The 27,945-nt window shown below is 41.0% G+C and overlaps 1 protein-coding gene across 2 annotated transcripts in view; it reads left to right on the forward strand.

Moving 5' to 3' along the window:
- The window catches only part of taok3 (TAO kinase 3), a 73,275-nt gene extending 46,155 nt beyond the window's left edge, over positions 1–27,120 (forward strand). For both annotated transcript variants that reach the window (XM_033043106.1, XM_033043107.1), the window contains exons 8-13: positions 6,188–6,316; positions 6,966–7,169; positions 10,493–10,732; positions 20,024–20,236; positions 22,460–22,642; positions 25,467–27,120. In XM_033043106.1, coding sequence (XP_032898997.1) covers positions 6,188–6,316; positions 6,966–7,169; positions 10,493–10,732; positions 20,024–20,236; positions 22,460–22,642; positions 25,467–25,628 — 1,131 coding nt within the window. In that variant the 3' untranslated portion in view covers positions 25,629–27,120. The remainder of the gene's footprint in view (positions 1–6,187; positions 6,317–6,965; positions 7,170–10,492; positions 10,733–20,023; positions 20,237–22,459; positions 22,643–25,466) is intronic.
- Positions 27,121–27,945: the final 825 nt, after the last annotated feature.

The raw sequence follows: 27,945 nt of genomic DNA on the forward strand, positions 1-27,945 counted from the left end.
GTGATCATGGCTGATCATCCACAATCAGTAACCCGTGCCTACCTTAGAAACATAGAAACATAGAAAGTAGGTGCGAGAGTAGACCACCAGGTCCATCGAGCCCGCACCGCCATTCGCTCATGGCTGAACACTAAACAGACACACTTACCCACAAACAGTAGACACAAGACACAGAACACAAGACACTACCCTCCCCTTTCCACCCCAAGAACCGCGTGATCTCCTGGGGGAGGCAAAAAAACGGATAAAAACCCAGGTCCAATTCGGGAAAAAAAATCCGGGAAATTCCTCTCCGACCCCAATCCAGGCGATCGACACTTGTCCAGGAGATCACTCAGGTCTTACTATACTAACCATACCTAGGTCCATATCCCTGCCCTCTCCCCGTAGCCCCTTATCCCCTCGGCAGCTAAAAAACCATCTATTTTAGACTTAAATATATTTAACGTTTCTGCTTCCACTGCTCCCTGGGGCAGTGAATTCCATAAATTAACCACCCTCTTGGTGAAGAAGTTCTTCCTCATCTCAGTTTTAAAAGAGCCCCCCCTTATTCTGCAACTATGTCCCCTAGTTCTAGTTTCCCCGATCATTGGGAACATCCTCGGTGCATCCACCCGATCAAGGCCCCTCACGATCTTATATGTTTCAATGAGATCGCCTCTCATTCTCCTAAACTCCAAAGAGTAGAGCTCCAGCTTACTTAACCTTTCCTCATATGTCAATCCCCTCATTGCAGGAATTAATCTTGTAAACCTTCGCTGCACTGCCTCCAGGGCTAGTACATCCTTCCTTAAGTATGGACCCCAGAACTGTACACAGTATTCCAAATGTGGTCTCACTAATACTGTGTACAGCTGCAGCAAGACCTCCGTGTTTTTATACTCAATCCCCCTAGCAATAAAGGCCAAAACTCCATTGGCCTTCCTGATTGCTTGCTGCACCTGCATACTGACTTTTAGTGATTCATGTACTAATACCCCTAGATTCCTTTGCGTTGCATTACAACGCAGCTCCTCCTCATTTAGAAAATAACTTGCCCTATCATTTTTTTTCCCAAAGTGAATGACTTCACATTTATTAGTATTAAATTTCATCTGCCAAGTTGTTGCCCACTCACCTAGCTTATCTATATCCATTTGCAGACTCTTCCTATCCTCCTCATCCCCAACTTTTCCTCCCATTTTTGTATCGTCCGCAAATTTTGATATATTACACTTGGTTCCCTCCTCCAAATCATTTATATAAATTGTGAACAACTGGGGTCCCAGCACCGACCCTTGCGGAACCCCGCTAGTTACCGGTTGCCATCCCGAGTATGAACCATTTATCCCCACTCTCTGCTTCCTATTTGTCAGCCAATCCTCTACCCATGCTAATATATTACCCCCAATCCCATAATTTTTTATTTTTAGCAATAGTCTCTTATGTGGCACCTTGTCAAAAGCCTTTTGGAAGTCCAAGTATACCACATCCACCGGTTCCCCTTTATCCACCCGGGTTGTTACTTCCTCAAAGAATTCGAGCAGATTCGTTAAACAGGATTTCCCCTTCACAAAACCATGCTGGTTCTGTCCGATGAAGTCATGTTTATCCAAGTGCCCCGTTAGTGTTTCTTTAATATTGTCTCTAACATTTTACCCACCACCGATGTTAGACTAACCGGTCTATAGTTACCCGCCTTCTGTCTACTTCCTTTTTTAAATATAGGTGTTACATTGGCCATTTTCCAATCCACTGGGACCGTTCCTGCCTCCAGGGAGTTTTGGAAAATTATCACCAATGCATCCACAATCCCCACCGCTATCTCCCTCAAGACCCTTGGACTGTAATCCATCAGGCCCAGGGGATTTATCCTCCTTCAGTCTCATTAATTTCCCTAATACCACCTCCTTGGTGATCTTAATAGTATTTAGCTCCTCCATTCCTACCGCCCCCTGTTTATCCAGCGTTGGAATATTTTTTGTGTCTTCTATGGTGAAGACTGATACAAAATACTCGTTTAATGCCTTTGCCATTTCCATGTTCCCCACCAACAACTCTCCAGTCTCACCCTCCAATGGACCAACGTTCACCTTAGCCACCCTTTTTCTTTTTATATAGCTATAAAAACTCTTACTATTAGTTTTTATGTTTACCTTCTCCCCATATCCCTTGATTCCGCTAGCCCCACGCACTCTATCTAACTCTCTTTTAAATTCATCTAATGAATTGGCCTCCACTACCTTTTGTGGCAGAGAATTCCACAAATTCACAACTCTGGGTGAAAAGTTTTTTTCTCATCTCAGTTTAAAATGGCCTCCCATTTATTCTTAGACTGTGGCCCCTTGTTCTGGACTCCCCCATCATTGGGAACATTTTTCCTGCATCTAGCTTGTCCATTCCTTTTTTGTAATTTTATACGGCACTATAATATCCTCTCATCCTTCTAAATTCCAGTGAATACAAGCCCACTCTTTCCAATCTTTCCTCATATGACAGCCCCGCCATCCCGGGGATTAACTTTGTGAAGCTACGCTGCACTGCCGCAATAGCAAGGATGTCCTTCCGCAAATTAGGAGACCAAAACTGTACGCAATACTCCAGATGCGGTCTCTCCAGGGCCCTGTACAACTGCAGAAGGACCTCTTTACTCTTATACTCAAATCCTCTCGTTATGAAGGCCAACATGCCGTTAGCTTTCTTCACTGCCTGCAATATCTGCATGTTTACTTTCAGTGACTGGTGTACAAGGACACCCAGATCTCGTTGCGCTTCCCTTTTTCCTAATCTGACACCATTGAGATAATAATCTGCCTCCTTGTTCTTGCCGCCAAAGTGGATGACCTCACATTTATCTACATTATACTGCATCTGCCATGCATCTGCCCAATCACTCAACCTGTCCGAGACACCCTGCAACCTCATAACATCCTCTTCGCAGTTCACACTACCACCCAACTTTGTGTCATCTGCAAATTTGCTAGTGTTAGTTTTAATCCCATCACCGAAATCATTAATATATATTGTAAACAGTTGTGGCCCCAGCACCGAACCATACACATAGAAAAAAGGAGAATCTGACCCAAAATAACGACAGGTGGAAATGGGCAGTTCTGATATAGCCATAAAGAGTGCATTAGCTAAATTTGGAGAATTCATTATTGAGTTCTGAAGGCTGCACTGTGCCAGACAAGTGATGAAGTGTTTCTCAAAATTGTACGGAACTCATTATTCTTGTTTGCTTAGTTTAGAAGTACAGCATGGAAACGGGCCCTTCACCCCACCTAGTCCACACAACCATCGATCACCTGCCCTCACAGGTTCTGTGTTGTCCCACTTTCTCATCCACTCCCTACAAACTAGGGGCAACTTACAGAGGCCAATTAACCTATAAACCCGCACATTTCTAGGATGAGGGAGGAAACCTGCATGATCCAAGCGAGTGTATTCTTGGATCACACTGATTTCTTATGATAGGCGCCACTCAGCAGCATCAGACTGTCAGCATTTGTCTCTGTCTTATTTTATCTCATCATTTCTTGGGATGTCTCAACTCTGATTTTTGGATGCTTCCTGTTCAATGTCCAATGTTGGAAGATGCTAACTTTCCATTAACAAAATACTGTACAACCCTAATTTTAATCACGCTAACACTGGGGGTTATGTTTTAAGATGTTTTGGCCTTGAACTCTGAAATTCTACTATTTCTGTAATGCACAAAACCTGAAGTTTTGATCTTTTCGATAATTAGTCCTAATGTTTCCGTCTGTGGCAAATTGGTATAAAACCATTCTTGTGCTGTGTCTTGGGATATTTTGTTGCTTCACTGCATAAATCCATTGTTTTGGAATTGAGTTAGTCCACATCTGAATCATAACCTGACATTTATTGTCACACCGTTTATATTTCAATTTAATATCAATGTCATTAATTGGCTAGCACTTTAGCTTCGGAATATGTCTCACCTGACATGTTCTCATTTAAAACCTTTCCTTGTTCATGTACTAATTTTTCTACTAATCCACCTGAGCCAGGTCACTTTGTATGTTGCAAATATAGATAGATAGATAGATAGATCCTTTATTGTCATTCAGACCTTTCGGTCTGAACGAAATTATGTTGCCTGCAGTCATACACAGAATCAATAATAACAAAACATACAATAAACACAAATTAAACATCCACCGAGTTCACCAAGCACATCCTCACTGTGATGGAGGCAAAGTCTTAGTCTCCGTCTCTTCCCTCCTTGTTCTCCCTCTGCGCTGAGGCGATCGATCCAGGCTGAAGATGCCGCTCTCCAGTCCAGCGGACCTCCGTGGTGATGTCGCCGCCGCCGAAAGCCGGAACGCCGTCTGCGCTCCGAGAAGGCCTGCCACAGCCTCAGCTCCGGGCAGCCGCCACAGCTCCAGGTCCCGCAGTCTCCGCTCCGGGCCGCCGCCCCAGCTCCAGGTCCCGCAGTCTCCGCTCCGGGCCGCCACCCCAGCTCCGGGTCCCGCAGTCTCCGCTCCGGGCCGCCGCCCCAGCTCCGGGTCCCGCAGTCTCCGCTCCGGGCCGCTGCCCCAGCTCCGGGTCCCGCAGTCTCCGCTCCAGGCCGCCGCCCCAGCTCCGGGTCCCGCAGTCGCCACTCCAGGTCCTGCAGTCTCCGCTCCGGGCCGCCGCCCCAGCTCCAGGCCGCTGCCCCAGCTCCGGGTCCCGCAGTCTCAGCTCCAAGCCCCGCAGCATCAGCTCCAGGCCGCCGCCGAAAGCCAGAACGCCGCACCAGCAAGTCGGGCCACCGCTGCCTTAGCCCCAAAGACGGCCAGCCTCTCGTTGGTACTCCTGGCTGGCTCTGCCTCCGGAGCCTCAGGGTCGGTCGCAGGTTGGAGGCCGCCAGCTCAGCCATTAGGCCTCAGCGCAGACGGAGGCAGAGAAGGGGGATACGACACGAAAAAGTCGCATTCCCCCGAAGGAAGAGACAGATAACATGTTTCACCCCCTCTAACACAACCCAACAAACTAAAACTTAACCAAAACAAGACAAAAAAAACAACAACAAAAAAAGTAAAGACAGACGGACTGCAGGCGAGCCGCAGCTGTTAACAGCGCCGCCACTTCCGGATATATAAGTTCTGCATGTGAATGTTTTCACATTGGATATTCCACTTTCTGCTCTTACAAATGTCTCCTACTTCTAGTCTAGAATTAGGTCCAGTGCTGCCCCCCCCCCCCCTCCCAAAATGCTGAAAACATACTCACCAAGACATTTATTTGGAATACTTTCCCCCTCATGACCCTTGCAATCATCTTGTCTACATTGTAATTATTGAAATAACAGATATCTTAACTCCTGTCCGTTTCCTACCATTTTCTATTAGGTTTGCTCTTCCATTTTCCAATTGTTTTGTTGCCAAAAATATAATCCAGCAATGCAATATCCACTCTACTCTATTCTTCCAATGTATTCATAGTGATCTGTCTTTTAATTCTCTGTTGTTCCATTTCTCTTTTTGTGAAATAGTTGTATTATGTTCCCATTCCTCCTGAGCACTGTATTATTTTCACTGTACAGTCCATGGGGCTGTATGCAACTAAATTCACTCGCCTCATTTGCCAGATTTGTGTACATGCAAAAATGACCCTTACATTTGCAAGTTTTACATTCCTTATCATCCCTTAACCACTTTCTTTCCTAATTTCTTTTTCATTTGAATACCAACTTGATCTTCAATCTCCCCCCCCCCCCATAGATTTGCTCCATAGATGCTGCTGCACCCGCTGAGTTTCTCCAGCACTTTTGTCTACCTTCGATTTTCCAGCATCTGCAGTTCCTTCTTAAACACTTCTACCCCCCCCCCCTTTACTACCCCCCCCCCCCCCCCCCCTCCCCTGCTAAATTAGCAATTATTTTGTTAATTGCATAGTCTTAAAGTTGAATTTAAAAATTTCTCTTTTAATTAAAAAAAAATAGCCAGCTATTGCTGGTAATAACAAATATTGTTCATGTTTTTGAACATTCCTCAAATTCCCCATTATTATTTGTCAAATTCTGGAGCATTGTGATGAATCTATATTCTTGATTGATTGTACATGGGCCAAAACTTGTCGTTTCTTTGTCTGGTAGAAAAGTTATTTAACCTCCAGTTAATGTTGGAGTGGGTAAATAATAGTTTTCCTGGTTTCATTGCTGTTATCCTTTGCAGATAAATATTAACTTTGCTTCTTTCAGATGAAGATAGCAGCACAGGATGAGAAGAAAACACAGCAGCACATTGCAGCCCAACAAAAAAAGGAACTGACCATATTCTTAGAAAGTCAGAGGCGCCAGTACAAACTTTGCAAAGAAAAAATTAAAGAAGTAAGCATGTACAGGAGAGTGCGTTTTGGCGTGGAATGGGTGTGTTGAGCCGGGAATATCGCCACTTCAAAACAAAGTTACATTTAGATTCTTGCAAAGCTTGACCTGTATGGTGATTACAACTAGATCTGTGAGAATGCTGGACATGAAATGTTGAAGATCAGTCGTCGAATGTTTGGCTCAAGAACTGACATCGTTGTCATAATTCAGATTAGTTACTTTTTTGAATGCTGAACTATTTGAGTAAATTTCATTTCCCATCTTTCAGCAATTCCATTGCTCTCTTTTCAAACAGTGGTATCACTGCAGCAACTTTCCTGTCCTATGGAACCACGCATGTAGCCAAAGAGGATTTCTAAATAATAGTGCTGATTCTTCCCATACATCTTTTAAGATTTTATTCAGGGCTTGGGAATTTGCGTTTTTAAAATCACCAGACCGTTAAATATGCTCCCTCTATATTTGTTTCTAATTTCTATTTCTTACACTTTTTTTCCTCTTGGGATTTCTATCATTCATCTTTTCTGTTCTCTTGTTATCCTCTTTCTCCATGTGTTTATAAAATATCTTGGCGTTTTTTATTTTGCCGGCATATTTACCTGTACTCCACGGTCTCCTTAATTTCATCCGGGCATCATCTTTACTCCAGGAGATGAATGAAGATCACAGTACACCAAAGAAGGAAAAGCAAGAACGATTGTCCAGGCACAAAGAAAACCTTCAACACACACAGGCAGAAGAAGAATCGCAACTTCTAGGCCGCCAACGATTACAGTACGATCGAAACTGCCGGGAGCTTAAGCGTAGGTTGTTGATTATGCGACACAATTTGGAGCAGGAACATCTACGTGAGGTAAGACTCTTTTTAAAGAATAATCAGGCCTCTGTGTGTAAGTGAATCTTCCCATTTAATGTTTTGCTTTAAAATAGTGGCTGCAGAGTTGATCTAAATAACAAAATGAGAAACATTCCCTGCTCTCTGTCTCTGCTGTCTTAACATTATTTAAGCTTGGTGGGGGTGAGGCAAGAGGTAATATGTTCATGAAAGAAAGTCTTTCTTCATTTTCAGTTCTAAGCAGTTTTTATAAATAGATTTTATTCAAGATTAGAAAACAAAAAAATGAAGTTAAAGAAGCCAACAATGCATGTACATGCCTACCATTTATCTTTTTCCAGGCAAAGCCCAGACTTGTGGAGATATGCCAAGTCTTGAACATGCTGAGTGACAGATCTTCACTCCAATGCATAATTTAGTCCCTCAGAGCCTATTAGCAGAGCACATGATAAAATAGGCTGAAGTCAGTATGGTTTTGTGAAGGGGCATGACAAATCTGTTGGAATTCTTTGAGGAGGTAAATAGCCAGATAGACAAAGGATGTTGTTTACCTGGTTTTTCAGAAGATCTTTGATATGGTACTGCTGCGTGAGGTTGCTGAAGAAGATGAGAGCCGATGGCATAGAGGGAAGATACTGGCATGGATAGAAGGTTGGCTGAATGGAAGAAGGCAAAGTGTGGGATTAAAGGGAGCTTTTACTGGTTGGCTGCCAGTGACTAGCAGTGTTGCACAGAGGTCAGTGCTGGGGCCTCTACTCTTCAAGTTGTATATCAATGATTTGAATGAGAGAATTGAAGGCTTTGTGGCCATGTTTGCAGATGATACGAAGAAATGTGGAGGGGCAGATAATTTAGAGAAAGCATGGACTCTGCAGAAGGACTTGGACAGGTTGGGAGAGTGGGCTAAGAAACTGCAGGTGGATACGGCACAGCAAAGTGTGGAGTCATGCATTTTGGTGGTAGGAATAAAGCTGTAGACTATTTTCTAAATGGCGAGAGAATTCAGAAATTGGAGGTGCATAGGGACTTGGGAGTGCAGGATTCCCTAAAGGTTAATTAGCAAGTTGAATCTGTAGTAAGGAAGGCAAATGCAATGTTAGCATTTATTTCGAGCGGACTAGAGTATACAAACAGGGATGTAATACTGAGGCTTTATGGCACTGATCAGACTGCATTTAGTATATTGAGAGCAGGTTTGGGCCCCATATCTGAGGAAGGATGTGGTGGCGTTGGAGAGGGTCCAGAGGAGGTTTATAAAAATAATTCCCGGGATGATTGGGTTAATGTATGATGAGCGTTTGACTGCCCTGGGCCTGTGCTTGCTGGAATTTAGAAGGATGAGGGGGAACCTCATTGAAACTTACTGAATAGTGAAAGGCCTGGATAGAGTAGATGCAGAGAGGATGTTTTCACTAGTGGGAGATTCTAAGAACAGAGTTCTTTGCCTCAGAATAAAAAGATGTACTTTTGTAAAGGAGATAAGGTGGAATTTCTTTAGTCAGAGGGTGGTGAATCTGTGGAATTCATTGCAGCAGACAGCTGTGGAAGCCAAGTCATTGGGTATTTTTAAGACCTAGATTGACAGTGAATGAGATTGGGAGGGAAAGATAGATCCGCCATGTTTGAATGGCAGAGTGGACTTGATTGGCCAAATGGCCTAATTCTGGTTCTATGACTTATGAAGCCAACCATGTTCAGCATTACACCAGGGAATCTGCCTCAATGATCCTAATCCAACAACATCTTTTTATTAGGATATATATATTGCTTATCTAAAAATTCTGAGGCTCAGATAAGCTACGTTACCTCCTTTATTTTACTTATTTTAATATTTATAAGCATTTTTTAATATATTTTTAATTCATTTCATTTATTCCAATTTTAATATTTTCAACCTCACCGAGTGCCTCCCAGCTTTCACAAAAGGTGAGCATGCCCTCCAACCATGCTTCCAGTTGAAGGCTGTCAAGATGTTCGTGGATCGGACCACAGTGGCCCATTGTCATTAGTCTCAAGTTCCTCCTGGGAGAAAGTGATTTCCGGGCAGCTTTTTAATTCCACATTCAGCAGAGAAGTGTGGGGTCTGTTTGGCATACTGAATGCAGCTTAATTCAGGCCAAAGTCTTTTGCACGTAAACAATTTTATAGAAATCTTGTTTTGAATTCGCCTCCTGTTTTATTTAATCAAAGCTAGAATTACTTCAACATTTCTTTGTGTAGGAAGGAACTGCAGATGCTGGTTTACACTGAATAAAGACACAAAATGCTGGAGTAACTCAGCAGGACAGGCAGCATCTCTGGAAAGAAGGAATGGGTGACGTTTCGGTTCGAGACCCCTCTTCAGACTGACAGTCAGGGGAATGGGAGACAGATTAATTTATTTGGAAGGTTTTATATATAGACAGCAAAATGCACATCAGATAGTAATGTTGAATCCGACACAAGGAAATAATCTGTAAGGAAAGTCATTTCCATCAGCTCAAATAATTTAAGGGCAAAATGCTTTTGATTTTATACTTGGCCATTTATATTTGTATATGAGAGAATGGGCAAGAATTGCATTGTAATTTACTGTTAGAACATCTCTTGGGAGCAGATTTGGTGATATGCTTAAGTGCATAATTGAAATTTGGAGCTTGCATTGAAATTTCTGATAACACTCAAATATTCGGACTTTTTTTTGCTTGAACAATTTTTATAAAGTTAACCAAAAACTAAAAATTCTGGAAATACTCAGCAAGTCGGGCAGCATCTGAGAGAAAAAGAGCATAATTTCAGGTTTTTTCACCTTTTTTTCATCTAAGCTAGGAAAAGTTAGAAATCAAACAAAACTGAAGAGTAGAGAGGGGGGAAAGTCATGTCCAAATTGATCACCTACTGTTAATATGCCTTCACCACCCTCTTTCAGTTGGCACGAACACCATCTGTATTATTTAGTCTCTCTCATTCTCTACCATATTGCAGACATTTCCATTTTCTCCACCCCCACTCTGCAGTTTGTCTTCTGATTTTTTTAATTTTTTTTACTCCCTCTAGTTCCAATGAAACATTGTCAGCCTGAAATGTGAACTGTGGTTAATTCTCCATGGGTGTTGTCTATTTTCCAGCATTTTTTAAATTTTATTTCTGATTAATAGCATCTGCAGTTTTTGGCTTTTTGCTTGTCTGGATTTTACTATTGATGCCGACTGTAATTTGTGTATTTAAATTGTCAACATAAAGCAGACATGCTAATTGTGTGCTGACAACATATGGAATTGTACCAATTGTTTAAAAACCTCCAGTTGCTGAATTTACTGGGCTGTTTTTCAAAGCGTTTAATATCATTGCTTACCTTGCAGGAAGTGAATAAGAAGCAGACACAGAAGGAGATGGAACATGCCATGTTAATTCGACATGATGAGTCTACGCAAGAGCTGGAGTTCCGACAACTGAACATGTTGCAGAGATTACGGATTGATCTCATTCGTTTGCAGCATCAGACTGAGCTGGAGAATCAAACAGAGTACAATACACGCCGAGAACGGGAGTTACACCGAAAACATGTCCTGGAACTCCGACAGCAGCCAAAGAGCCTAAAGGTAAGGATGGAACGTCCTCTGGTATTGGTGTTAGGAAATGGCCAGGAGTCTGCATTTGACCAATGGAATCATTGGTTTTGCACTTTTCCTATACCTCGTGATTAGAATATGGCCATACAGACAACTCGAAATTCTCAAATGAATGCAAATGCGTTTGGCTTACTTTAGTTTAGTTTAGAGATATAACGCCGAAACAAGCCCTTCTGCCCACCGAGTCCACGCTGGCCAGCGATCCCCGCACATTTTCACTATCCTACACACATACACTAGGAACAATTTACAATTATACCAAAGCCAATTAGGCTACAAACCTGTGTGTCTTGAAGTGTGGGAGGAAACCGGAGAAAACCCGCGCTGTCACGGGGAGAACGTACAGACTCTGTACAGACAAGCATCCTTAGTCAGGATCGAACCCGTGTCTCTGGCGCTATAAGGCAGCATCTCTACCACTGTCAGCATCTTTTCATGTTGTTGTAAATGCTGTTAAGGCCAATCAAAGAATACCACAAATAATAACTGCCACCTGTGGCCATTTTTCTTGTGGATTTCATTGAGAGCTAATGAATTTTGCAGATCTGAAATCAAACTCTGCATTTATATTTAAAAGTGGTGTCAACCTTTACCCAGACATGAATTGTCCCATGACACCAATGTCAAAGCCACTTAAAATGATGGATGCCATGCCAGAAATAAATCTTGAACCAACAGAAGTTCCAAAGGCCCATGATAAAATATTTCACAATAGTTGATTACAGAAAATTAGATCCTGTGGGATGGAAAGTAATAATATCACAAATGTGTTCTTCCTGAAGTTGCACAAAGGTTTGCAGAATAATGGGAACTGGGTTAGCCAATGGAAAGATTGATTGGACGAGCTCAGTACTACTTACAATTTTGAAAGTAAAGAAGGTGACCCCAGGGATTTATCATATCTTTTACATGGGTTTAACAGTATAACACTGGATACGGGTGCATTTTCAAGATGGGGTTGCCCAAACCAAAGTTTGAATAAATAGTTGCACTAGTGGGTCTGAGAAAAGGATTATTATTTTTTCACTGGGAAAGATGTAAAACTTTGGACTTCACTCCAGAACTGCATTGCTGAGTATATTTAAGATTGGTACCTTATTTGGATTTGAAGAGTATGGCAGAGAAAGTTCTGAAGACAAAGACAATACTCCTATTTCTTCAAAGATGTTTTATGACAGTTAATTTTTCAGGAAGACAGTGATGTTGGTTATACGATACCGGGACTAGTCGTCTATATCCATTAGCCTGAATTAATATGAATGGATTGCTGTTACAATCATTTGGGTTACATTTATTTGCAGTTTATTTGGACTCTAAATCTTTGGTATTCTATTGTGGAAGATATTTACCAAACCACAGCCTTTGTAGATCAGTAAACTGGATATAGTTTTGTAGGACATAATTTATTGTTTGCCATTATTACACAACTCGAAAATAGAAAAACTAAAAGATAAAAGAGTAAGCTTTAAGGATAAGCATAAGTTCCATGTATGCGATTTTTTTCGGCGACTGCCAGCACCCGTCATAGTCGCAGCAGGTAGCTGAAAATTTTCAACATGTTGAAAATCCAGAGGCGCCCAGAAAATGGTACGACTCTTTGGGTGACTGCTCTCGACCATACAGGCGTCACCTACTCGGTGCCTTTTTCTGGTCGCCGCTGGATTTTCAAATGTTGAAAATTTTCAGCAACCTGCTGCGACTACGACGGGTGCCGGCAGTCGCCGAAAAAATTGCGTTTAAAAGGGGTACAATACCTAAGACATCCTGGAGTTGAACGCACATAAATATTTGAATGTGACGAGAATAATTGAGTTTATGCGTAATGTATTGCAATTACCTTGGGACAATGGTTAAGTTACCAGACCAATAACCCAGAATCTGAAACTAAAACCCAGAGGCCAGAATTAAAATCCCAACATAGCAGCTGTGGAATTGAATCATCTGGTGCATAAAAATAAATAATAACCTTAGTAAAGATGACCACAAAACTAGTGGATTGTAATAAATAGTATCTGATTCCCTAATACCCTAAGCAGAAAAAATCTGCCATCCTTAATAACTATTAATTTGCTTCTGAAGTTACCTCTTATTCCACTTGGTGGTAGTACAACTACTGTATTAAAACAGTAGAGGATTAAACTCGGACAGCTCGGTATCGACCGTAGCATTGAGACTCAACATTGCCTAGTTGCTTCAGTCACAATCGACCGTACAAAGATATCCTGTCAAACATCTGGCTTCTGGAGTCTCCCTTGTGCAACATAGACTTATTTACATATTCAAATTACGGACAATGTGCCGGACTCCTCCATCACCGTCATGTGCCACTGGCAGGCCAAGGCACCAGAGGAGCCGGCACACAGACCTACATGAGGAAGGTAACCCCGAGAGTCATAACATTGATTTCCAGACCACATGAAGTCACATAGCATCAGCTGAAACGAGGGCAAGGAAATATGTTTCTGATTGCCGCTATCCCCTCTCAGCTCATGTATCAGTGTTCCTGCATATTGAACAATAGTTGAAAAGATGCACTGAAGTCCAGTCACAATACTAACATTATCTAAATGGTGGCCGATTAGGAAAAGGGGAGATGCAGCGAGACCTGGGTGTCATGGTACACCAGTCATTGAAAGTAGGCATGCAGGTGCAGCAGGCAGTGAAGAAAGCGAATGGTATGTTAGCTTTCATAGCAAAAGGATTTGAGTATAGGAGCAGGGAGGTTCTACTGCAGTTGTACAGGGTCTTGGTGAGACCACACCTGGAGTATTGCGTACAGTTTTGGTCTCCAAATCTGAGGAAGGACATTATTGCCATAGAGGGAGTGCAGAGAAGGTTCACCAGACTGATTCCTGGGATGTCAGGACTGTCTTATGAAGAAAGACTGGATAGACTTGGTTTATACTCTCTAGAATTTAGGAGATTGAGAGGGGATCTTATAGAAACTTACAAAATTCTTAAGGGGTTGGACAGGCTAGATGCAGGAAGATTGTTCCCGATGTTGGGCAAGTCCAGGACAAGGGGTCACAGCTTAAGGATAAGGGGGAAATCCTTTAAAACCGAGATGAGAAAAACTTTTTTCACACAGAGAGTGGTGAATCTCTGGAACTCTCTGCCACAGAGGGTAGTTGAGGCCAGTTCATTGGCTATATTTAAGAGGGAGTTAGATGTGGCCCTTGTGGCTAAGGGGATCAGAGGGTATGGAGAGAAGGCAGGTACGGGATACTGAGTTGGATGATCAGCCATGATCATATTGAATGACGGTGCAGGCTCGAAGGGCCGAATGACCTACTCCTGCACCTAATTTCTATGTTTCTATGTAAAAATGCACGGGTATGTCCTGATCATAAAATGCAGAGCAATTAACAACCTGAAGATAGACACAAAAAGCTGGAGTAACTCAGCGGTTCAGACAGCATCTATGGAGAAAAGGAATAGGTGACGTTTCAATTCAAGACCCTTCTTCAGACATTTGTGTCGTTTGTGTCTATCTTCAGTTTAAACCGACATCTGCAGTTCCTTCCTGCACAATTACAAACCTGATGGTCTACTTTTGATCATCAGCAGATATGAAGGATGTCATTAACATTGCTGTCGTGCAGTACATACCAATAACTTGCTCGCCAATGATAAGTTTGGGCCTTGGATCTGTTGACTCTTACACTCATCAGAACCTCAGCCCAAATGTGGACCAGATAAAATAGTGGCTGCAATATACGAGGTCAGGGCCAGGTAACCATCGACAATTAACTAATTTCCTGAAACTCATGACGATTTTCGTCCTTGAGTACTGTGATGAAATACTCTGTATTGAAGCATCTCTGGTCCAAGAGCACACACGAAGTTGAACACTAACGATGGAAAACCAGGACACTTAATCAATAACATATCCAGCTCTCTAAATATTCATTTCTCAATAAATATTTCCCAATAAGGCATTAGGAACATTGAACACAAGTGGTACACTTCCCTCAAAGTGCACACCATTGTTTCATCAGTGCCTTTTATGTTGCTAGGTTTATATTCTGAAAAGCTCTATCTGACAGTATTGTGGGAGTACTTTCATGAAAAAGGCTGTAATGTTCACAAAGATGATGACCTGCATGCTCACCTGAATGAGATTAATCAGATCCCACAGCATCTTGCCATCTCCCTCCATTATTCTGTATTTCTGTTTTACCTCCCAAAGTGAATTAATTTGTGTTTTTCCATAGAAATTTGCCATAGAAATACCAGCAGACTGTGCCCTTATCGCAACTTGCTTTTCCTTCACCTTGCACCATGAACATATATTGTAGATAGGTAAAGCCCAGTGTTGATCCCTGTGGTGCCTTCCTAGCTATAGCTTGGCAAGTTTAAAATAATCCATTTATCCTTTTTTTTGTTAATCAATTGGCTATCCATGGTGATTTATTGCCTCCAATGCAGCGACCTCTTGCCATGTGCGCTAACCTTTTTTATGCTGCCTTAGCAAACGGCTTTTGGAAACCTAAGTAGACTATTTCTGATTTCCCTCTATCTACCCATCTTGTCTACTTAAACACGTCAGATTTGTCATAACGCATCCCATTTCTAAAGCCGCGTTGACTGTATAATTGGATTATGATATTCCAGATGGTTTGCTGCAGCCTCCTTAATTATGAATTGCAGCATTTTCCCATTGTTGCGTTAAGCGATTGGTCTACTGCTTTCTACTTTGTCTCCTTCTCCTCCTGCTTCTTTTCTTGAATGAAGACATTTCAGTTATGGTTTTCCAATCTGCAAAGAAGGGAGGACTTTATAAAAGTACTCAAAATGAGCCTAGTCTCATTGGAAATGACTAATGATAAGGTTCAGATGAGGTGTCTTGGTCATTTAGAATATAGAGCATATAGTACAAAAACTGTCCCTTCGGCCCACAATATCAGTGGTGAATATGATGTCTAGTTAAACTAATCTCGCTTGCTGGCAAGTCCATATCCCTGTTTATCCATGTGGCTTTCCAAAATCCTCTTAAATGCCACAATCGTATCTGCTTCAATCACTGACCCTGGCAGCATGTTCCAGGCATTCACCACTGTGTTTAAAAAAATAGATTGCCTAGTGCATCTGCATTAAACTTTGCCCTGCCGTCCTTAAAGCCATGTTTTGACATTCCCACCCTGGGGTACAAGTTGTGCCTTGTGTGCTTCTATCAGGTCTCCCCTCGGCATTCATTGCTTCTAAGAAAACAATCCAAGTTTGTCCAATCTCTCCTCATAGCTAATACCTTCTCGTCCAGGCAGTATTCTGGTAAACTACTTCTGCACCCTCTCCAAAACCTCCACAGCATTCCTGTAAAGTTTTATAAAAATTGCAACATGATTTCCTGACTCTTATACTCCATACCGATGAAGGCAAGTATACTATATGCCGCCTTTACCACCCCATCCACTTATTTTGCACTTCCAGAGAGTTGTGGACTTGGACCCCATGATCTCTCTGTATATCAATGCTGATAAGGATCTTGTCACTAACTATATAGAACATGGAACAATGCAGCACAGGAATGGGCCTTTTGGGCCGTATTGTTTGCACCGAACATAATGCCAAGTTAAACAGATTGCATTTGCCTGTTCATGATCCGTATCCCTCTATTCCTCGCAAGTCCGTGCTTATCTAAGATCTATTAAACACCACTATCATACAGTGCATTCAGAAAGTATTCAAACCCCTTCACTTTTTCCACATTTTGTTACGTTACAGCCTTATTCTAAAATGGATTAAATTCATTTTTTTTTATCAGCAATCTACACACAATAGCCCACAATAAAAAAGTGAAAACAGGTGTTTAGAAATTTTTGCAAAATAATTAAAAACTGAATAATTAAATAACTGAAATATCACATTTACATAAGTATTCAGACCCTTTACTCAGTACTTTATTGAGGCACCTTTGGCAGTGATTACAACCTCAAGTCTTCTTGGGTATCACGCTACAAGCTTGGCACACCTGTATTTGGGTAATTTATCCCATTCTTCTCTGCAGATCCTCTCAAGCTCTGTCAGGTTGGATGGGGAGTGTCGATGCACAGCTATTTTCAGATCCCTCCAGAGATGTTTGATCGGGTTCAAGTCCTGGCTCTAGCCGGGCCACTTACGGACATTCACAGACTTGTCACAAAGCCACTCTTGCGTTGTCTTGGACGTGAGCTTTAGGTCGTTGTCCTGTTGGAAAGTGAACGTCTGCCCAAGTCCGAGGTCCTGAACGCTCTGGAGCAGGTTTTCATCAAGGAACTCTCTATACTTTGTTCCGTTCATCTTTACCTCGATCCTGACTGGTCTCCCAGTTCCTACCGCTGAAAAACATCCCTACAGCATGATGCTGCCACCACAATGCTTCACCGTAGATATGGTATTGGCCAGATGATGAGCGGTGCCTGGTTTCCTCCAGACGTGACACTTGGCATTCAGGCCAAAGAGTTCAATCTTGGTTTCATCAGGCCAGGGAATCTTGTTTAGGTGCCTTTTGGCAAACTCCAAGCGGGCTGTCATGTGCCTTTAACTGAGGAGTGGCTTCTGTCTGGCCACTCTACAATAAAGGCCTGAGTGCTGCAGATATAGTTGTCCTGGAAGTTTCTCCCATCTCCACAGAGGAACTCTGGAGCTCTGTCAGAGTGACCATCGGGTTCTTGGTCACCTCCCTGAATATGTTAGTAAGTTTCTATCCTAAGGCCCTTCTCCCCTGATTGCTCAGTTTGGCCAGGCTCTATGGTGGTTTCAAAAGTTCTATTTAAGAATGACGGAGGCCACTCTGCTCTTCGGGACCTGCAATGCTCCAAAAAATGTTTCCCCCAGATCTGTGTCTCAACACAATCCTGTCTCGGAGGTCTACAGACAATTCCTTCGTCGTCATGGCTTGTTTTTTGCTCTGACATGCACTGTCAACTGTGGGACCTTATATAGACAGGTGTGTGCCTTTCCAAATCATGTATAATCAATGTAATTTACCACTTGTAGACTCCTATCAAGTTGTAGAAACATCTCAGGGATAATCAATGGAAACACGATGCACCAAAGCTCAATTTTGAGAGTCACAGCAAAGGGTCTGAATACTTACGTAAATGTGATATTTCAGTTATTTATTTTTAATTATTTTGCAATAATTACTGAACACCTGTTTTCGCTTTTATATTATGAGGTATTGTGCGTAGATTGATGATTTAAAAAAAATGACTAACCAATTTTAGAATAAGGCTGTAATGTAACAAAATGTGGAAAAAGTGAAGGGGCCTGAATACTTTCTCAATGCACTGTATATGCCTCCACTACCACCAATGGCAATGCCTTCCAGGCCCACACTTTCTGTGTGTAAATTTTTTTTTTTTAATTCCCTGCACATCTCCTTGAAACCTTCCCCCCCTCACCTCCCCCTCGATCTCAAACTGTCCTAGCATATTTGCATTCTCCATATTTGTATTTTCCACACTGATCTCACTGTCCTCCAAATCCTTCTCTGTGAATGAAGATACAATGTACTCCTTTAGCACCTCACCTACATCCTTTGTCTCCAGGCATGGATCTCCTCTATTATCCTTGAGCGGTCCTACCTTCTCCATGGTCACCCTCTTGTTTTTAACATATCTTCAGAAAGCCTCGTCAAAGACATTTCATGGCCTTTCCAATTGCCTGCTTGAGTTCTTTCCTACTCTCCTTATAGTCCTCAAGTTTTAACCTCTTTGGTCATCTACGGTTCCCTTACCTTGCCTTCCTTATCTCTCCTCCTTACTGGAACATGCTGATTCTGAACTTTGATCAGCTGGCCTGTAAACGACTCCCATACGTCAGATGTGGATTTACCCAATAACAACTGCTCCCAACCTGCCCTCCCTAGCTCCTGCCTAATGACGTTGTAATCTGCTTTGCCCAAATTAAGTACCTTCCCCAAAAACCAGCATTTTGTGTCATGCTTCAGTGTAAACCAGGTCCTTCCTACATATCTTGTCAGTGACTTGGTTAGGTAAAAGTTCTATAGGTTTGGTAATGTACAGAAATCATCAAATTTGTTCAAAAATGTTCCGTAATATTCCTATGTCATTTTTTTAGTTGCCCTGTCACTCCTAGTTAACCAAGTTGATGCCAATAATAATCTTGATCCCATTATAAAGAAGCTGATGCCGACAATTTTTTTGCTTTACTTTTCATTCACATGCTTATAATCACAGCAAACTTGTTAAACGTGCAATACTCAGCATGGTTGTGCGTTCAGCTTTTCTGGTACTGATTTGGAAAGTTAAACTGAAATCCTGAATAACTAACTATTGCACTCTGTGAAAGAGGAGCATCCAAGATATATTTGTGTAATATGTGCTGTTATACTTTAAGACGGATATTATCAATAGATCAACCAGTAATGTCTTAAATTATAAGTTATACCTCAATCAACTGAATACTTTCAATCTGCATAATGTACCTTTAAAAGTCCTCGCATCCGTATTTAAGTTAATTAATCCGGATAAATATTCTGCATATTCTACATTTCTTAAGATGTTAATTTAGTGAGAGTCATTAATATAAACAGAAAATATCCAATGAATGGAAACAAAATGTTGCGGAATGCTGCAGGTTTAATAAAAAAGATCTGAAGGCAGATACAGTATGAGAGTGTTTGTGGGTGGGCATCAATGAACGGCTGGGATGGAGAGAAGCAAGTGAGTGTCTGCAGAGAGAGCAAGAAAGATTGAATGGGTCAAAAATGATTTTTGCCATCTGAGATGGGATAAAGGTAACATCTACATGGAGGAGATGCAAATAGAAAATAAATAAGGACAGAGGAGTAAAATTCTGCTGAAACTAGAATATAAACTATTGCATTTGTCAGAAAACTAAATCAATGAAAAACATTGGTAATACACAGCAGGTCAGGCAGCATCAGTGGAGAGAAGAAAAATTGAGTAAACACGACAAATGATCTTTTGTCAGAACTAGCCGATCTTTCCAGCTCGGTCAGAACTAGACAATACTGATGACAGATCTCCAACCTGCCATGTTAATTTACTTATTCTCCACAGATGCTGAATGACCTGGATAATTTTGGCATTTTTCTGTTTTTATAAGTGTGTTTTGTGTTTTCAAGTAATTCTTTATATTTTGCAATACCGATTTTTAAATAGTACAATTTTTAATATAAATAGTTTTCTGCCCATGACATAGTACACTGTTCTATGTAATTTAAGTAGTTCCTTAAACTAGGCAACATGGTCAACATAGACTAATGTGACCTTCACTTATAATTCTGCGCAGGCTATGGAGTTACAGATCAAAAAGCAATTCCAAGACACGTGTAAAGTCCAAACGAAGCAGTACAAAGCACTGAGGAACCACCAGCTGGAGGTAACTCCAAAAAGTGACCACAAGATGGTCCTAAAAGCACTTAAAGAGGAACAGACTCGGAAACTGGCTATCCTGGCAGAACAGTATGAACAAAGTATCAATGAGATGATGGCCTCACAGGCGGTATGTGTTTCATTTTCTATGCAGTTTGAATAGTAGTACAGTGAACCTTTGTTTTAACAGACCCCTTTTATAATGGGTTTTGGTTATAGCAGTTGGACCTGCCGACGCTACCCCTGGCTTGTACGCCTCCACGGCGGCTTACAGCTCCGGCTTCCAACGCTACCCCAGCTCACAGGGTGCATCAGCGAACCCTTCACCCACCGCACACGGCTGCTGTTGAGGCTCATGTTGTAGCCCATGTGGACAGCGCTTTCTTCGGGCCACTGACCGGGCATGCTCGATCACCGTGGGGATCCCTCCCCTCTCACCAGCTGCCACTTCTTCCTGTCGGCCCATCGCTTTGTTTGCTCCACCTCCACCGTCTCCTCCTCCCCATCCTGTTGCTTTGTCCACTCGGCCTCTTCTTCACCCCCCCCCACCCCCCTCCTCCACTTGAGAGTTTATTTAATGGTGAGTGTTGATGGAAGTTACTTAAAGTAGCCAAATCACCATTCGAGAGAATCAGTAACATTTAACCAAAGGTTACTCACTTGTCCATGGAGGTTGCATGTAGAATGCCAGCAAATATGAACCAGTCCGTTTAATATCAGTGCGGTAACTTTTAGAAATGGTAATCTGGAAAAGAATTAGCAGTCATTTAAGAAAGTATAGATTGGAAAGTATAGAAATTGTAATAGGCAAATCCTGTCTGTCAAACTTAAAATATAATGTTCTGATTGGTGAAAGGAACTGGTGAGGAGAGTATGCATATGTCAGCTTCTAAAAGGCATTTGATAAAGTTCCACATAATGCAGATCAATCAGCATTGAAGCCCGTAGAATGAAGAGCATAGAGCAGCATGGGTAGAAGAATGGTTCTGTCAGGAAATGGTTAGCAAATGGTTGTTTTACATACTGGAGGGCAGTGTGCAATGGTGTTTCTCAGATGTTAGGTATTTTTCTTTACACGCATTAATAATTTGGATGTACAGGTTACAATTTACAAATTAGTTCATGACATAAAGCACAGAAGTGCAATTGACCATAAGGATTGTGAAAGACTTCAAGGAAATGAAGACAGGCTGGTGGAATGTGTGCTCACAGAGTAGATGAAATTAAAAATAGTAAAACGCAAAGTGTTACTATTTGAGGGAAAGAATAAAAAAGGTAAACATAGACCACAGGGGATAATTCTCAGAGTTATAGGAAAAGATCTGAGATGATGTACGTATAGATTGTTGCAGGGCAGGTTGAGAAAGTAGTTATAAGCAAATGTGATGCTGGACTTCATAAATGGTGCCACAGAATATCAGTAAGGAAGTCAGCATGAACTACGAGTCAGTATTGATTTTGACAGATTTGGAATATTTTGTCTTGTTCAAGGTGCCACATTTTAGGAAAGAAGTGAATGCCTTTGAAGGCACTGGAAAAAATTATTGAATGTTTGCACTGATGAAGGGCTTTTGCTACATGAATAAACTATAAAGATGGGAGAGTTGAGACCAGATCTAATAGAAGAATTTAAAATCATGAAATGATACAGTCAGCAGTGAAAAATGTTCCTTCGGAGGATGGGTTAAGAACTGGAGCGTACAGAATGAAGATCAACTTCTTCTTGCGAATGGAACATAAACCAAAGGAATAGTTAGACCTCAAGCCGGGTGTTGAGCAGCCAGGTTGTTGTCTCTGCGTCAATGTCTGCCAGGCCCTGATCTCCATTTGGTGGGTGGTAATGCGGGCACCCAGAGATGACATGGTTGGCTGTCTGTTATAAAATGAAGATGTTTCAGTGGGAAAAAAAAGTTTAGGAAAGAATATTTTGTGTAGCAAGGAATTATAATTGAGAATGTACTACCAGGAAAAAAGTGGAGGCAGATTCAGGTGAGGCATTTGGAAGGAATTGTACGAGTTCATGAAAGGAAAAATACTTGGGAATACAGGTAGAAGCAAAGAAATGAGATGGCTCTTGCAACCAAAATGGACTCTAGGTTAAATGCTGCATCCTGATTTGTCATAATTGTGCTCCTCAAATCATAGTCTGTCCCAATACTGCATTATTATTTTAGTATTCTCAGCAATAATTCCAAATATATTAGTAAATATGAGTTTATTTTACCACTCCTGCCTTGCATTAAGCAACTTCTAGATTAGGCCTAGAGATTTAATGTACGATTTAGTCACATTTGCTTTGATTTCAATTTATGGAGGAGTACGATGGTATTGATTCATTTTTTTGGTTAAATAGCTGCGACTGGATGAGGCTCAGGAAGCAGAGTGCCAAGCCCTGAAACATCAGCTTCAGCAGGAAATGGAACTTCTCAATGCCTACCAGAGCAAAATTAAGATGCAGACTGAAGCACAGCATGAGCGAGAGCTTCAGAAACTGGAGCAACTGGTGTCATTGCGCCGAGCACGTCTTGAACAAAAGGTATGTTCAAAATAAGCATGCTTTGCATCTGTAATAGTGTGTGCATTACCAACTTTATAATCGGGTAGAATAATTTATCTTTATAAAATTAAAATGATAAACAACTTAATATGTAGCATTAAGCAAGATCAATTAGATTCTCAGCGGGCTGAAGCTTGCCAAAGATTTCTCCTCCACCCGAGTCGTACCAGCTTCAAAGACATCTTGTTGAATCTCATTGTCTCTACCCGTTTTCATGTAGGCCACAGCTAACAATGACCTGTTTATTTTATCATCGTTACTTTTTTGAATATCTTTCATTCATATGTTCTATGTCTCTCCACATCACCATCTACAGTGCCCTCCATAATGTTTGGGACAAAGACTCATTTATTTATTTGCCTCTGTACTCCACAATTGGAGATTTGCAATAGAAAAAAATCACGTGTGGTTAAAGTGCACATTGTCAGAATTTAATAAAGGCCATTTTTATACATTTTAGTTTCACCATGTAGAAATTACAAGAGTGTTTATACATCGTCCCCCCATTTCAGGGCACCGTAATGTTTGGGACACAGAAATGTCATATAAATGAAAGTAGTCATGTTTAGTATTTTGTTGCATATCCTTTGCATTCAATGACTGCTTGAAGTCTGCGATTCATGGACATCACCAGTTGCTGGGTGTCTTCTCTGGTGATGCTCTGCCAGACCTGTATTGCAGCCATCTTTAGCTTATGCTTGTTTTGTGGCTAGTCCCCTTCAGTTTTCACCTCAGCATATAAAAGGCATGCTCAATTGGGTTCAGATTGGGCGATTGACTTGGCCACTCAATAATTGACCATTTTTTAGCTTTGAAAAACTCCTTTGTTGCTTTAGCAGTATGTTTGGGATCATTGTCTTGCTGTAGAATGAACCGCCGGCCAATGAGTTTTGAGGCATTTGTTTGAACTTGAGCAGATAGGATGCCTCTATACACTTCAGAATTAATTATGCTACTACCATCAGCAGTTGTGTCATCAATGAAGATAAGTGAGCCAGTACCTTCAGCAGCCCCGCCATCGTGTCTCACAGATGAGGTGGTATGCTTTGGATCTAAGGCAGTTCCTTCTCTCCTCTATACTTTCTCTTGCCACCACTCTGATATGTTAATCTTCCTCTCAACTGTCCACAAGACATTTTTTCCAGATCTGTGGTTGCTCTTTTAAGTACTTCTTGGGAAACTAACCTGGCCTTCCTATTTTTGTGGCTAACCAGTGGTTTGTATCTTGCAGTGTAGCCTCTGTATTTCTGTTCATGAAGTCTTCTGCGGACAGTGGTCACTGACAAATCCACACCTGACTCCTGAAGAGTGTTTCTGATCTGTCGGGCAGGTGTTTGGGGGGGTTTCTTTATTATAGAGAGAATTCTTGTCATCAGCTGTGGAGGTCTTCCTTTGCCTGCCAGTCCCTTTGCGATTAGTAAGCTCACCAGTGCTCTCTTTCTTCTTGATGATGTTCCAAACAGTTGATTTTGGTAAGCCGAGGTTTGGCTAATGCAGAGCTGCCAAGTAGTACGGATTTTCCGTATTTCGTACGGAAATGCGATAAGAATACTGAAATACGATTTTGCGATGTTAAATACGGATTTAAAAAAAAAAACGACCATAGATAATCATAACAAGGGGTCACCGCTGTACCAGCTGAGGTGGGAACAACTGAGATTGGCCCGACCATGTTTCATTAACATTTCACTCGCCAATGGAAAAGTAATAACCGGTGAAATTGACTTAAGATCTTGCTACTTAAAAAATGCAAGGATATAAAAAGTCATACTGCACCTCTAAAATTTATAGTAGATTAAGTCTATTAATATTTTAAATTTCAAGATCTGGATGATTATTTTTGTAAGCATTGATCCACCACAGTGCTTGGGGTTAAGAGGCTGGAACCTCTATCTCTCGTTCTTTCTCACTCTTTCTCTCTCTTTTTTCTCCCGGAATCATTTGCCGTTTTGCAAAGACAACTGCATCTGCAGTTCCTTCCTATTGAAGAAGAACCCTGGCCCGAAACAACTCCTAATCCTTTCTCTCCACAGATGCCGCCTAGCCTGCTGAGTTCCTCCAGCACTCTGTGTTTTTTATTTAACTTTTTATTTAATTTTATTTAAATTGAAGAGACACAAAAAGCCGGAGTGACTCAGCGGGACAGGCAGCGACTCTGGAGAGAAGGAATGGGTGACTTTTAGGGTCGAGACCCTTCTTCAGACAATCACAAGTACTCACACCGACGAGAGTTCAGTTAAGTCTGCCCTGAAATGGGGGGACTATGTTTAAACACAGCTGTAATTTCTACATGGTGAAACCAAAATGTATTAAAATACCCTTTAATAAAATCTGACAATGTGCACTATTACAAATCTCAAATTATGGAGTACTGAGGCAAATAAATAAATGATGGGTCTTTGTCCCAAACATTATGGAGGGCACTGTATATCTCACGCTTCCCTTTCTCCTACTCTCAGTCTGAAGAAGTTCTCAGTCGCGAGCCGAAACCTCACCTATTCCGTTTCTCCAGAAGGAAAAGATACTGTCTAACTCGCTGAGTTACTCCAGCTTTTGGTGTCTATCGTTGGTTTCAACCAGCATCTGCAGTTCCTTCCTCAACATAGATTTCAAGTGCTATGATTTACAAAGCTGTTTGAAAACCGTTAATATTCACCAAACTGTTGATGTGTTGGAACCGTACAAGGGCAAGCTGGAAAGAAACATTAATTTGGAGTCCGAAATTCAATGCTGTATTTCGCGTATCAAGATAAATGTAGAGTATCAGTGTTTGTAATAATTATCTGTTTTGTTTTATTTCAAGATTGAAGAGGAACTTGCTGCACTTCAGAAAGACAGGACCGAGAGAATACGAAATTTATTGGAACGACGAGAAAGAGAAATTGAAAATTTTGATGTGGAAACCCTCAGACTTGGTTTTGGGAATCTGGTTACGCTGGACTATCCGAAGGAAGACTATAGATGAAAAACTATGCCATAATCTCGCCCAGATATCTTAATTGTGGGCTCACTTAGTGAGGGCAGACATCACCTCTGGACTAGTGCCTGTACAGTCCTTAAATTTCCTTATAATCAGGGCCCCATTGTTAATGTTAACAAGAACACTGACCATTTGTTGGTCACCTTTTAAAATGACACAGTATTGATATATGTGCAATCATACTTTTTGTGAAATTGGAAAGCAGGATGTACATTGCTTATCATGCATTACAAATAATTTGTAAATCTGTGCAGAAAGACAAATGTTATTATCTGCAGCCTTATCTTACTCGCTGCTAGCTTTCTTTTGGTATTTATTCATCAGGAAATTTTATTAAGATTGAATAATTTGATACAAAAAATTTGATGTACATGTTGATCATACAAAGTGCTTCTGGGAAATATATAAGAGTTTTAAAACATGCTGGCAAGGGTATCCTGACCCAGTGTTATAAATATATATATAAATAAATAAATCGTTTTCTGCTGTGGCAGAGGATGTGCATACTGTATGTGAATCCTGGGGCCCGAGTAGCACAATAGGGCCAAGGCACTATCACACATATTGTATAGATGGAAATCAAGAGAGCTTTTACTTATTTTCATAAAGTATTTTAATGTTCCTCAAATTAATTTTTTAATATTTTTTTGTTCAAAGTATGGAGGTAAATCTGGTTTTCAGTGGGATCTTCTAATGGAATTTTCCATCTAAATCATAAATACCAAATCATAGATGTTGCTTACTCATACTACAAGCTGTGTATTTTCTTACAAACAAACGAGTAAGATGCTTTACTATTGCATGCCTCCCCAATTTTTTTCAGGTAAAATAGCATGACTGTCAAGGCAAAAGCTTTTAATCATATTTGTAAATAAAAGTGCTCACCACAATCTCTTGTGTTTTTTTAGCCAGGTGCACTAAAATCTGCCATCATTTTTCTTTTCAGCTTCAATTATTGTGGAAGTGTTGAATGGGAATCCTTTGTGGCCTAGTTATGACTATCATCAAAATGTTTGAATTATAATTAAGCGCATCAATGTTGCTAAGATTTGAGATAGTTTTGCAGTGTTGTTTCTTGAAGGTTGTTGTGCCCCTTCACATAATTTGGCCCAACCTAGATTAAGGAGACGGAAGCTTCCATTTTTGTATTATTGAAATACCAAGCACCCATGTTGACGTTGCTCTTGTTCTCTGGTGCCAGTGGGGTTAAATGATTGTTGTATGAATATATGGATCCACAACTAGTTAAGACCTTGATACCTATGATTCATTCAGGGTCACCTTTCCTATTTTGTGCATCGTGGCTAAAATTGGAAAACATTTTAATGGCCTTTCCTGAAATAAATGTGTAATTTCTGTGGCTTTAATTGGTCTGACCAGTCTCAATCTAGTTTCTATTGGATGCTGAGAATGTTTCAAAACTTGCAAGTTGAACTTAATTTTGAGTGTACAAAATTAAAATGAAATTTGAAGCCTTTTGGACTGCCTTGAACTTGTGCAATGCCAGGCTTGTTGCTCTTTCATCCTATTGACATAACATTTCATAAACTTGAACACCATCATACTCTCTAAACCAACTGACATATATTGCTTCTTCCACGAATTACAAATATTACAGTTATTACAATAAAAACACCCATTTAACCGGGAAATACATTTAATCAGAAATGAAGTTTAGGTTACAGGCAATTATTAAATTGTAGTATATCACTTAAATGCTATAATCGTCAATCTAATCGGTTCAATAGACCAGAAATCCATGACTGAAGGATTTCTGACATTAAAAGGTGAATTGAAGAATTTGCCAGGTTTCAAATGATTATCATTAAACTAATTATTTCTTTCCAAGAAAACAAACGACCAGCATTTATCAATCATGAACAACCTTAAAGTAAATGTTAGTATTAAAATAAGCCTATCGTGTCAATCACTTGACTGCAGCTTTTATATGTCATTGGATGTTCCTTTTAGTAAACTTCTTTATTTCCCTCTCCCTGATTTCACTCCAGCCCATCCCTGAATCCATCAATACTATTGCCCTTCCCATTTAGCCATTCCCTGTGCAAGCAGAAGCAGGTTCCACATTCACACCACTCTTTGGGGAAATAAATCCATTCTGAATTCCCTATTGGAACTCTCATTGATACTCCTTCCCCAATTATGCTTTTCCTCACCTCTGCGATCCCTCTATTAAAGTCATTCATCACTTTAATCACATATGCCGTCTGAAGAGGCCCAGTTGACAGTATATAGCCTTGCCCTTTTGTTATCGCAGTTGTATAACATTTCTGCTCCCACACTA

Source organism: Amblyraja radiata, chromosome 25, assembly GCF_010909765.2.
Source record: "Amblyraja radiata isolate CabotCenter1 chromosome 25, sAmbRad1.1.pri, whole genome shotgun sequence".
NCBI lineage: Eukaryota > Metazoa > Chordata > Chondrichthyes > Rajiformes > Rajidae > Amblyraja > Amblyraja radiata.